This window comes from Salvia hispanica, chromosome 1, assembly GCF_029641045.1.
Source record: "Salvia hispanica isolate PSC_SH4W2 chromosome 1, Shi_PSC_v1, whole genome shotgun sequence".
Classification (NCBI taxonomy): Eukaryota; Viridiplantae; Streptophyta; class Magnoliopsida; order Lamiales; family Lamiaceae; genus Salvia; species Salvia hispanica.
This window is the reverse complement of record NC_142692.1, coordinates 2,929,176-2,942,193: the sequence shown is the minus strand read 5'-3', so window position 1 is coordinate 2,942,193 and position 13,018 is coordinate 2,929,176. Positions and strand designations below refer to the sequence as shown.

Genomic DNA, 13,018 nt, shown 5'->3' with positions numbered 1-13,018 from the left:
ACCGTTTATTATTTGATTTATTTCATAATTTTATGATTGTTTTGCCTAAGTAAGATGTCATAGCTAGCGGTATTGAACATATCATATAACTTAATTTACATGCTTTAATACTAATGTTAGCCTTTTTAGTACTATCATTATTATTGTTTTAATTATGTTCTGTTAACTTTTTAAGTACATCAAATAATTTTATTTGTTATTAACTCTATAATAAATAGTATTGTTACCACTTGTAATTAATTCACAAATAATATTAAATAAACTAATCGATCCTGATAATAATTAACTACTATGTATATATTTTATAAAAAATTCACAATATAAAACTGGAAATAAATTAAATATTAATGTGTAATAACAACGTTTATAAAATAGCTAAAATGGCATAAATTGATTCAGAAAAATAATTAATAGTAGAAGTAACTTATTTGATTTAAAATCTAGAGAAATTGACTTTTGAAAATCACATTCTAGATTTCCAATTCCGTTTCTCCCATAAATTTTGTCACATTTCACTTTTTACCATTTTCAATAATGGACCCCATATTCCAATAACTCATTTTTATTCATATTTTATTATAAATCTAATATATATAAAAGTAGAAATCTCATTTCACTAATTTTTTCAACTCATTTTCTATTACATTTTTTTAAAAATTAGTGCCCAATCAAAATGTGACAAAATTTATTGGACGGAGAGGGAGTATATTATTTGCACAAGACAAGTGTGCAGTGATTAAAGCTTGGTATCCTAACTAGTCTATATATATTCTAGGTGAAGCATTTGTTCGACTGCATCCATGGCTCTTGGCTTCCACCGCCCAATTGCTCGGATGAGGGCTCATCCACCATAAGAATGGCGATCACTCATGACGTACACAAATAATCTGAGGTTTATCAACTCCGCGACGAGACTTGATGATGCTAACATCAAGTTTGAGGCCAGATGTAGGGGTGCTTCTTTGTTCGACGTAGGTGTGATGATGATGGCACCACTTACCATCGAGGACAGGACAGAGTCGCTCCTCTGAAACCTCGTCGTGTTTGAGCAGTATTTTGAGCATGAGCACAGTTACCATCCCAGCTACGTGACTGACTATGTTATGCTTCTGGACAGTATCATTGATTCCTCCAAGGATGAGCATGACATATTCAATCATGTAACTGGGATGGTAACTGTGTTGACGCTCAAAATACTGCTTGAACACGACGAGGTTCCGGAGGAGCGACTCTGTCCTGTCCTCGATGGTAAGTGGAGCCATCATCATCACACCTCCGTCGAACAAAGAAGCACCCTTACATCTGGCCTCAAACTTGATGTTAGCATCATCAAGTCTCGTCGCGGAGTTGATAAACCTCAAATTATTGTGTACGTCAGTGATCGCCATTCTTATGGTGGACGAGTCCTTATCCGAGCAATTGGGTGGAGGAAGCCAAGACCGATGGATGAAGTCCAGCAATTGCTTCACCTAGAATATACATATATATAGACTAGTTAGGATGTTGAGCTTTAATTAATGGAGACTTAATTAGTGCAAATAATACAGTATATATTTCTAACATCACCTGGTGAGGAGATACGTCCGACATTTCTCTATAGCCAAGCAGAAGGTGCACCATACAAAACTGTCGTCTGCCAGCATGTCGAGCCGGTTTGAACTGCGATATTGGGTTAATGTCTTGGAGTTGGAGCTGATTCCCTTCCCCGACAATAATATTCCAAGACCCAAGTTACACACTATCATTACAGGCCTCCTCATGGTAGTGCTGTGCTCGGGTGTAGGAGTGTCTTCGATATTGAGCTCAATCATGGCCTCCTAAACTTCTTCAACTCAGGCTAGATGTATATTGCTGTTTGCTTAGTGATTACTGGAATGGTTCCGTACAAACATCTTGGCCTCTGGCTAATGTTTTCACCTCCAAGGGCTTAAAGTCCTAATCAGCTGCGGTGCAAATGCTGTATTTACAACAACGCTCATAGTTGGCTCCACGTTCAGGTAAATCTTGTCCGAAGTTATGTTCTTTCCGTTCCTAATAAGTGCTTCGTGTTCTATCAGTCTCGGTTACATGCATATATATTGGACATGGAAGAGACGGTTTACAAATAGGGCAGAAGGCATCCTTTGCCTCGTCGAAATTGCCTGTTGCGGCTGTGCTTCTGTGATTGCAGTGTCTGCTGGTGCAACTCTCTATCACTCTCAAATGATTTTTTTTTACTCTATTTTCTGCCGAATAGGAAAATCACTCTCAAATGATTTTTTTTTCGTCTCACCCTACATGAGCTCCTATTCAATTTCCTAGAATACTAGAAAACTCTCCTGAACAAACAACATCGGAATGAAAGCCAATCGTCCTCCTCGTGCGCCAAGCAATTCTATGTCGAAAACTTCATAAACCTGCAAGAACACAGTTTGGTTAGATGAAAAACCCAACAAAAAACACAATTTGGCTTTGATCAAAGAGAGACTTAACGGTGGACTTAGCTCTATCCTTCGTTTTCTCCCAGCTTCATGACTTTGGTTCATTCCTCGAATCCTGTCACCACACCTCAGTTTCACTCAGCTCAACTACCTGGGATTAATCCTTGCAAGTATGTGCTGTCTATACCTCTCCCCGACCATGGAAAACAACCTTGAGATTGCACCAATCAATCAACTACTACTTGAACAAAAGCAATCTAAAGTGGGAAAGAAAATAAAGAGAAACCAAACCTGGTGCCCATCCTTAGGGCATTCAATATCCCACAACACGAGGCCTGTAGCATGAAGATGTGTTTAATGCATGGATAGGCAGAAATGTTGTAGGAAAAGAAGAAAGAAACCTTCTCTGAATCTGCTTCTCTGTCTTCACAAAAAGAAGACAAGAAGAATAATCTAAAATAACCGGAAAATATGCAGAAAATTCCAAATTCGTAGATCCTAAAAGGAATAACTCAACCAACACACAAACAGAAAATCTAAAATAGAGATAAGAATCTTCAATAGTCCATAATCATATCCCTGTTAACCTGACTTCTTTGAAAAAACTACCTACATAATCCACCATAACTAAAAGGAAGTTGATTCCTTTTCCTTTAGATGTCTCAAAAGTCAAAACACCAAACCAAATGCATTTTATTTCCAGACAGAATAAAGAACAACACACTACAGATACATTTCCAACAGAGCAATGCTTATATTCATACTTCCAAATTAGCAACAAATAACACATAAATTTATGGAAAAAAACAATAAATCAAACAAGACCAGAACTAGAGTTAATATAGGAATATATAGACTGAATCTTATTCCTAACAACATTATACAGCAAGCAAGAGCCTTTTTGGGATTTAATCACCTTTACAACACACTTGCTGCTCAAAATCTTACTCTTTCAAATCATCAATATACATCTTAGTTTACAAACTCGACAATCCAAATTCAACACCAACCAAAAGACAAATTAAGAAAACAAACGCTCTGCACAATACCAATTGAACAGTTAAACAATCAACAAAACCACAAGAAATTACTATTACTACTATTTATAAAAAAGAAGAAAAACACACCAGCCCTTCACCTCAAACATCATCAACAACAACAAAACCTCCTATTTCCTTAATCCTACACCAACTCTGATAATCCCCGGAAACAGAATGGAAATCGGGATCAAACAACTAAAGCCACGAAAACTAAACACTCAAAAGGGCAGATAAATTGCGTGAATAATTTGGAGAAGTATGTAATAAGTTTAACTGAATTTTGGGTAATTAAATTTTTATATGTAATTTTCGTAATCTTTTTCTCTCATAAAATTTTTCTCCATCTCACAAATCTTATTCTATTTTTTAATACCCACAACTGAATTTTGGTTATTTTCGGGTAATTAAATTTCTATAGTAGTACTATTTGTTTCGTAATCTTTTTCTCTCATATTCGAATGATCAGCTCTCGTAATTGGATAAAGGGAGATTTTATGTTAGATCATAACCGTCTGGTGATAACTAATTTTATTTTTAATTTTTCTAATTGGAATTGCAATGATTATATATGCCATATATTATAATATCCCAATTTAATTTTCGAGGAATATTGCAACTTGTAAGATCTTATATTGAATGATTATAAATTGCCATATATTTTAATCGTGATGGACTATTAATGCCAGCGTGATTCTTTTTTTTCTTTTTTCTTTTTAATTTCTAATCGTAATGGCAATGCCTTATTTATTTTGTTTTACCACGATAAATAAATGGATGATTTTTAAGCTAGCCATTCAACACAAGTTTTAAGATATTTAAAAAGTTAGAGTAAAAATAATGATGTACGTGATAAAATAAAGTAAAATAGAAAATTTTTGCTTAAAATGAAAATGATTCACTTATTATGGACATCCCAAAAAGGGATAATTAGCGTATAATGGAATGAAGGAAGTAGTATATCTACTCTTTTTATTGATTATCATAATATCTTATATTGAATGACTATATATATGCCATATAGTATTATATTTTCTCCTTCCCACCATAAGCAAGTCACTTCTTTTTGGCACAAAAAATTAAGAAATTGATATTTAAAAAATTTAAGTGGAGGAATAAAATATGAGCAAGTGAAAAATAGAGGAGTGAAAAAAAAACGTAGGGTGGAAATTAGAGTAAGAGATATAATTTTTTTTTGCTTAAAATGAAAATGTCTCAATTTCCTTTTATTTTTTGAGGAATATCGTATCATCTTATATGAATGATTATAAATGTTGTGAAGATGAGTTTCTAAATCGTAAAATAAAAAGGGAATGGAGAGAAAGAGAGATGGTGTTGACTGTTGACGTAGAAGGGGAGGTGCTATTATGTCGCTTAAAATTGTTGCTCAGCATATCAAAACTCTTTCTATATATATATCTATATAAATGAAGAGTTTTCTTAAATAATAATTTAAATTTATATAATAATTTTAAAAGCAATTTTGAATTCTCATCGGTATTTTGCACTCCAAATGTAAATCAAAGCTTATGATACGTATATTTGATGAAATTGAAAACAAAAATATTCTCAGAGTTATTGTGCATTAAATGCACACTATTCCTACAACCGTTTATAACATTTTTTACAAATGAAAATGATCATTGCATATTAATTAAAAAATATATTTTCCATTACTATTTTGCATTAAATGCGCACACACGCTAAATATTTTTTTACATGCGTCTACTTTGAAGGCATGCAAGAATTTAATTATTTCATTTAATTAGATTTAGTCTAAGATTATTGCATGCCGTCATAGCCTGAGAAATCATCTATAAATATCAGCACGACAGCACCCATTTCTTTGTCCTCATGTTCATATCACTTTCTTCTCTAGACTCATACCTCTCTATCTTAGGTTTGAACCTATCTTGTTATTTCTTGCATTTTCCTTTTATTAGTTAGTTATTCTGTGTTAGTTTTATTTACAATTGTTGTCTCATCTATTACATAGTAGTAGTAGTAGTAGTCGTACATATTATAATTAGAAATTATAATTACAAAGATTGAGATGATTTTTCCTTCTTCATTCAATAATTCTTTTTCTTCATGTGATATCTATTACTACTATTATATACTTACTAGGTAGTAGGTACTATAAGACAAAAGATAACACGTGAACAAATTATCAAGGATGTGATATTAGATATTATTAATATACTTACTCCATATGTTTGCAGTTTAATTTTAATAAATTAAATGTTTTTTTATTTTTAAATCGCAATCTGAATGAACTTGTTTTTTTCATCTATCAGATCATGGCCTCGGACCCTAACTTGGAGGAAATATGTTCCAACTTGGAAGTCGGAATGGCTGAACTCTCCAGTAAACATTCCAAATGCTTAATATACAAAGTGCATCGCCATTTACGTAATCAAAACCCCACCGCCTATGAACCTAACATGATAGCTATAGGCCCTTATCATCGCGATAAGGAGCATCTGAAGGCGATGGAACGCCACAAATTGCGCTATCTGGACATCCTACTTCGAGAAAAAACCCCACTTTGCAACGTTCGAATGTACGCCAGCGCTGTAGCCACCATAGAAGCTGAGGCAAGAGCATGCTACACTGATCTGACTGAGACTCTTACCCGGTCTCAGTTTATACAGATGCTGCTTCTGGACGGATGCTTCATCATCCAACTAATCCGCACGTTTGAGTCACATATCAGTCAAGATATTGACCCAATCTTAAAAATGGATTGGATGATCAACAGCCTGCAGCGTGATCTGATGCTCTTTGAGAATCAGGTCCCGTTCTTCGTGTTGTACAAGTTGTACAATATTATCGATCCCCAAGACAATTATTCGGAGCTTTACACACTTCTCATCTCCTTTTTCTCTAGTCTCTTTCCTGAAAAAGGCTATAGAATGCCGAACATATCTCCTCACCAGGTGATGTTAGAAATATATACTGTATTATTTGCACAAGTCTCCATCCAAACTAGTCTATCTGTATTCTAGGTGAAGCATTTGCTGGACTTCATCCATCGCTCTTGGCTTCCTCCGCCCAATTGCTCGGATGAGGACTCGTCCACCATAAGAATGGCGATCACTCATGACGTACACAATAATCTGAGGTTTATCAACTCCGCGACGAGACTTGATGATGCTAACATCAAGTTTGATGCCAGATGTAAGGGTGCTTCTTTGTTCGACGTAGTGTTCGAAGGGGGTGTGATGATGATGGCACCACTTACCATCGAGGACAGGACAGAGTCACTCCTCCGGAACCTTGTCGTGTTCGAGCAGTATTTTGAGCGTCAACACAGTTACCATCCCAGCTACGTGACTGACTATGTCATGCTCCTGGACAACATCATTGATTCCTCCAAGGATGTGGAGATACTGTCACGAGCAGGGATCATCCATAACTACTTGGGGTCTGAAGAGAAAGTGGTTGAGATGATGAACAAGATGGGCAGTTCAATAGCTCACACCGGAAGAAATTTAATCTATGCCGAGATGTTTGAGAAGGTGCGTAAACATTGTGGAAAACGCCATAATAGGTGGAGTGCTAACCTGGCTGGCAACTACTTCAATAGTCCCTGGTCTATAATCTCCTTCAATGTTGCATTTGTGGTGCTAATATGTACAGTCGTACAAACAGTGTGTAGCATACTATCACTTGTGAAGGGTGATTAGTTGAACTTAGAGCAATATGAAAAATTAATGTAATTTTTATAATTTTTTAAATAGTACTAGTGTATCTGTGTATACTCTAAAAGATACTGTACAAAAATTCCTTTTTAATATTCTTATTCAAAACTTTACTATTTCATATTTTATGACTATCTCTGATTTAAATAACTTTCAAATTTATAAAAGCTTCCAAGTGTAAAAATTTTAACTTTTAATCAACCTTTCTATTGTAGAGAGTATTGAAAGTAAAATAGTTTCAACACATCATGAGACATTGTAATCCCGTATTAAAATTTTTGATGAACCTTTTCTAAATATAGAGTGTATTACAACTACAAATATAATAGTAATATTAAAAAAATATCCCTAGTATTTGCTCCTTACTTATACCACATATATAATTCTAATTAGTTACTACCACAATATGACAAGATAATCTTCTTATTTACATAAAATAAATATTACTACAACTTAGTAACTAAATTTGGAAGAAATTAAATAGAAGGGAATTGATAAAGAAAAAAGGGAGATGACATGGCAACCCTTGACCGGCAGCGGGCTCTTCTTCGGCACTGCATCTTCCTCATTTCACTCTTCATTATTTTCTGTTTCTCTTCCAATGAATCTAAGATCATATCAATAACAATTCTAGAATTTTATTCAAAGTCTTTGAGTCGATCCACGTCATAGGTCCAAATTTTGATATAATGTTAGTAGTAAGATTTAAAGTATTTTTGGATGCAGATGTATACAAATAATATAGATAACCACACAAATAGTATAAATACTTATCTGTAAATAGCATATATACTTAACTATCCATTTCCCATACATACACTACAATTTCCTTTTAAATGATTGTAGACGGTCGGAGCAAATGCATTATATATAGTTAATTTTAGGATAATTTCACGTATGATTAGTCTTGATTTTATGAGTTTTGGTCTCTCTCGTGACAGAATTAATCTCAAATGATCTCGGGTCAATTCAATCACGAGCATTCTCGGAATCTTGAACATCCCGATCCTGAAATGATACTACTACTATAAATTTAAACTATTAATAATTAACAAAAAGCGCATCTGGTGTAGTGGTATCATAGTACCCTCCCACGGTACTGACCAGGGTCCGATTCCCTGGATGCGCAATTCAAAACTTTTTTTTTTCTATATTTACAATGTTATCAATTTTAGAAGCTACACATTTCAACTTAGGGGCGTTCAGTTGCCACTCTATTCTAATCTCTTGTCCAATAAGCTCGGCCCGTAATAATATGTCTTGTCTCGTCTATATACTCCACACAATACGAAAACGGAGGGGCGGCTCCTCCTTAAACCTAGATTCACTTCTAATACAACTGAAATTCCTCGTTTATATTTTCTTAACTTAATAGGTACAGTTTTTAATTTTAATATCGCAATGTTGCATCGATTGTAACTATAATGTCATCAAATGTATACGAGGTTTCTACTCTCTTGTAATCTCATTTAACAAATAAAGTGGGAGATTTGATTATTGGATCTTGTGCTATTTTGAAACAGTTACCACGACACAAAGAGCCAAAGGCACAATTCACCTCTGCAGTGGAAGTATTTGAAGAGAGACTGAGAACCCTCGTAAAATTTACTACTATTTCATTTACTATGAACATAAACAAAGCACAAAATGATTTCCCTATAAAAATCAACAGAATATACACTAGTCCAACTTCAAACGAAACCATTATACATTCATATTTCATACTAATATCTAAAGTTCAACTGGCTGACAATTGTATAAGAATAGTAATTGTAAGGTGCAACAGAGGTGAAGAGTAATATCCAGCATAAGCATTAAACAAACAGACAATCCCAACAAAAGTATTCCTAGAAAGCGAAAAGGAACTGAGCTTCCAACCATTTACAAGAAGACACACATAACAAGTAAGGAAGAAGTAACCATGGTTCCACCAAAGAAAATCCGAAATGCGATGATATCGGAACCATCAACCACAGAGCTCAACCATAACTGGATTGTGTTCTAGATAATCCATCATTTACTTTGATAGAATGATTAATTGTTTTACTATATTAAACTCCATATACTCAATCCCATTTCATATCAATCTATATATCCTACTACTCAAAGTAAACTAAACGCCCCCAGGTAGGGGTGCGTTATAATGATAACTCATATTTATAATGATAGGGTCAAAAGTATCATTTTTACTAAAAATGATATTTATACATGATAAAATGATATTTTTAATCTATAAAATGATAGGGTCATAACTCTTTATTAGGGCGTCATGGCAATAAGGATCACCTAATTCTTTTCTTAAAATATTTCCTAATCCACTGTTCGTATACATGGTAATAGATCCCACCATCATATTTTATATTTATGAAAAGTGGATTAAGAAATGTATTAAAAAAAGAATTAGGTGATTCATCCCGTAACGCGGGCTTAGTGATCTATTTGTAAGGTTTCATAGTGGAAAAAAATAACCACTAAATTAAATAATCAGAAATCATTCCTATAATAAATTGTTATATTTGGATATTTAAATGTATTCCTATAAAATAGAGTAATTAAATAATAAAAAGATATTTTCTTATATTATATTTGATACTTTATTGAATTCTAGCTATAGTAGGTACTTTTAGATTTTACTATATAATAACTTAAATACCCGTATATATTTGAATTTACTTTTTCTTTCAAAGCGCATTAAACGATATACTCGTAATTCGTATAATTCTTATATAGAAGTATTATTAAATAATTAATCTTAATTTTAAAAAAAGATTTAGTTAAAAAGAAATATGCTTATATTCTATGACAAAATGATTAATGAGTTTGTTTTACTTTTCTTTCTACAAAATTACATTTTGTGACGTTGTTTCATGTTGTTGATTCAAATAATCAATTATCTATATGGAGTATAAGTTGGAGTAATTACTATTTCATAAACCCTATTTTCAAAGTTTCTTAGAAGTTATAAGTAGAACATACTACTGCTTGTAATTTCAAAATTAGGACTTGTGCGAGTTTAAAACTGAGAATTGGATTATAAAACTATAAACCACGATGCAACTTGCATGAATTGAATAAACAAAGTATATCATGTTTAGAAGAAGTGGTAGGTTGGTGAGATTGCTTGGGTGGAGATTTGAACTTGATGACACACTCATTCTTCTTCAAATGACACACACAAGGTCCTTGGCAAACCCTTTGTTTTTCCCATCCTTGGGTCCCAACGCAGCTGATTCAACCATCTTCAATTAATTTAATAATCTACTCGTATTCAATTAATTTAATTATCTATACATTTGGTCAATGAACATATATGGAGTATTAGTTATTTAAATCACAGTCCGCGTTTCTTAAAAATTAACACTTGCGCGAGTTTAAAAATGACAATTGCATTATAAGTAAACTACAAACCACAATAATTTAAAAATACAACATGCATGAGTTTAATAAACCACAATGATTTTAGTCGTTTGGGTTGGTATAGTCTTTCCTGCCTCCCGTCCTAAAAAAGGTAGAGCTTAGGCCCGTCGGCATAAACTTAGTAGCTACGGTCTGAAAACGGTTACACGTGCCCGTGGCTTCCCCGGTCTGGAAAGGGTTATGCGTGCCCGTGCCCGTGGCTTCCCCGGTCCTCAAACCGGTGTTCTGGGTAGACTGCCCGCCCTGAGTTTTGGCGTTGTTAGTAGAAGACGTCCCGGCCTTAGAAGAAGCGGGAGCTCGCTGAGCCGGCAGGTTGCGGATGGCATTCATCTTCTCCCTCATTTCTTTCTCTTTCTCCTTCTCATCCTTCTTTCCTGATTCAACCTTCTCATTCTTCACGAATTTCATAATCGCATTCGCAGCCGCTTTTATCCCTGCCCCACCTACATCCGCCGCTTTCATCCCAACGCCAGCTACATCCGCGGCCACTTTCATCCCGACCCCACCTACATCCGCGGCCGCTTTCATCCCAACGCCAGCTACATCCGCGGCCACTTTCTTCCCGACCCCACCTACATCCGCGGCCACTTTCATCCCAGCGCCAGCTACATCCGCAGCCACTTTTATCACCACGCCAGCTCTATCCGCAGCCGCCGCTTTCCATCCTGGCGGCCCACTCCCACTCGCATTCGGCGCTGACTCGGCGATGAATTTGTAGGAGAAGGTGAGCTCGCCCGCGTCGTCCCCGTGTTCTCCGCTGACGCTGCCGACGTGGGGGGATTTCCTCGACTCAAACAGCTGTTTCACGGAGACCTCGAGGCGGCCGACGACCACTTCTTTGTCGCCTGCGGCGTTGCAGAGGAGCCTGAATTCGAGGGTAGGGGAGTTCTCCTGCAGCGCCATATGCATCTCGCCCACCTTGAACTCCATCTGGGAGTTCCACGTCGGGTTGGCGCTGCCGGACGGCTTCGTGTACTGCTCGGTCTCGCCGGAGATAGAAACCGCGGCGTAGATGGGCATCTTTTCAGAGGGTAGGTTTTTCCCGGACAGCTGAGTGATTTGCAGAGTTCGGAACTGCATTTTGTGATCTCAAATTTCAATTTCAATTTCAATTTGAGAGGTTAATTGATGAGATTGAGAGGAGTATGGAAAGAGGTATATATATATATATATATATATATATATATATATATATATATATATATATATATATATATATATATATATATATATATATACATAGTACTCCCTCCGTCCACGAAAATTTATCCCGGTTTGACCGGACATGAGTTTTAAGAAATATAATGGAAAGTGAGTTGTAAAAGTTAGTGGATTGTGGGTCCTACTTTTATATATTAGTTTTATAATAAAATGTGAGTATGAATGAGTTAGTGGAATATGAGGTCCACTATCAAAAATTGTAAAAGTGAAATAGGACAAATTTTGGGGGACATACGGATATGGAAAAAAGGGACAAATTTTCGGAGACGGAGGGAGTAGTATATTATGCAATGGTGTATGCATGTTAACAAGTCTTTTTTTAAGTCAACACGATGAGCATGGAATTACCTAGTGGCTTCCAAAGATTAATTGGCCTTAATTTAAAATTAAGCATTACATTGCCCTTAACGACACTACAATTTTCTTTTAAATGATTATAGAGGTCTATAAGTTTGTAAGAGGAAACTGTTGGCCGGTGCAAGTGCATCTTATTTTATTTGGTAGAAAAAGTATACGCTTTTATCGTATCAATATGAACACAAATTAATTAGTCTAACTATCGACCGACTACTAATTAGTCTGACATATATTATTTGTAATTTTGAGCAAGTCAATATTAATTCTACCTAAAAGTTCCACGTCCAGTATGAAACCAAAATAATAGGAAAATATATACAGCTGTAAACCAATAAATAAGATCAAATAAGAACGAAAGCAACTAATTAGTGCTATGTATATAGTAGTAGTAGTAGTAGGTTTTATTCGATTTGTTTCGAATTGTTTTTACTTTTGAACCGAATCAATTCACAAACATAAGTATAAAAAGTAAAATATTTATGATAAAATAGTCGAAGTGAGTTATATTACTAATCGAATTGAACCAAGCCCAATTTTGAAGATTCTAAACAACATCGTCACTTAATTAATTCCGTGAACGATCTATTTGGAGCGAAAAATTCATATTTCTTCATATACTACCACTTGTTCGTTGATTATTGCAGCAAAAAAAGCGATTCCGTTGCCTTAGTGGCCCCCATTCTCCGGCCTGACATCATGTGAGGGGGTTCAATCATGGTACGCAGTAGCCCGTTAAGGGAGAGACCTAACCCACTGGCTGCCAGAAGTCCATCTCCCAAGGCCTCACACTTGTTCGTTGATTATTGTAACAAAAAAAGGCGATTCCGTCGCCTTAGCGGCCTCCATACTCCGGCCTGATCAT

At 35.3% G+C, this 13,018-nt stretch overlaps 1 protein-coding gene and 1 non-coding gene across 2 annotated transcripts; both read left to right on the top strand.

Moving 5' to 3' along the window:
* The first annotated feature begins 5,757 nt into the window (after nucleotides 1-5,757).
* Nucleotides 5,758-7,146, top strand: LOC148933090 (UPF0481 protein At3g47200-like). Its single transcript, XM_089069969.1, has 2 exons — nucleotides 5,758-6,396; nucleotides 6,466-7,146. Exons 1-2 carry the CDS (start codon nucleotides 5,758-5,760, stop codon nucleotides 7,144-7,146), a joined length of 1,320 nt encoding a protein of 439 aa, XP_088926095.1.
* Nucleotides 7,147-8,219: 1,073 nt separating this feature from the next.
* TRNAG-CCC (transfer RNA glycine (anticodon CCC)) lies at nucleotides 8,220-8,290 on the top strand. The gene has a single exon. It is a non-coding gene; the product is annotated as a tRNA-Gly (tRNA).
* Nucleotides 8,291-13,018: the final 4,728 nt, after the last annotated feature.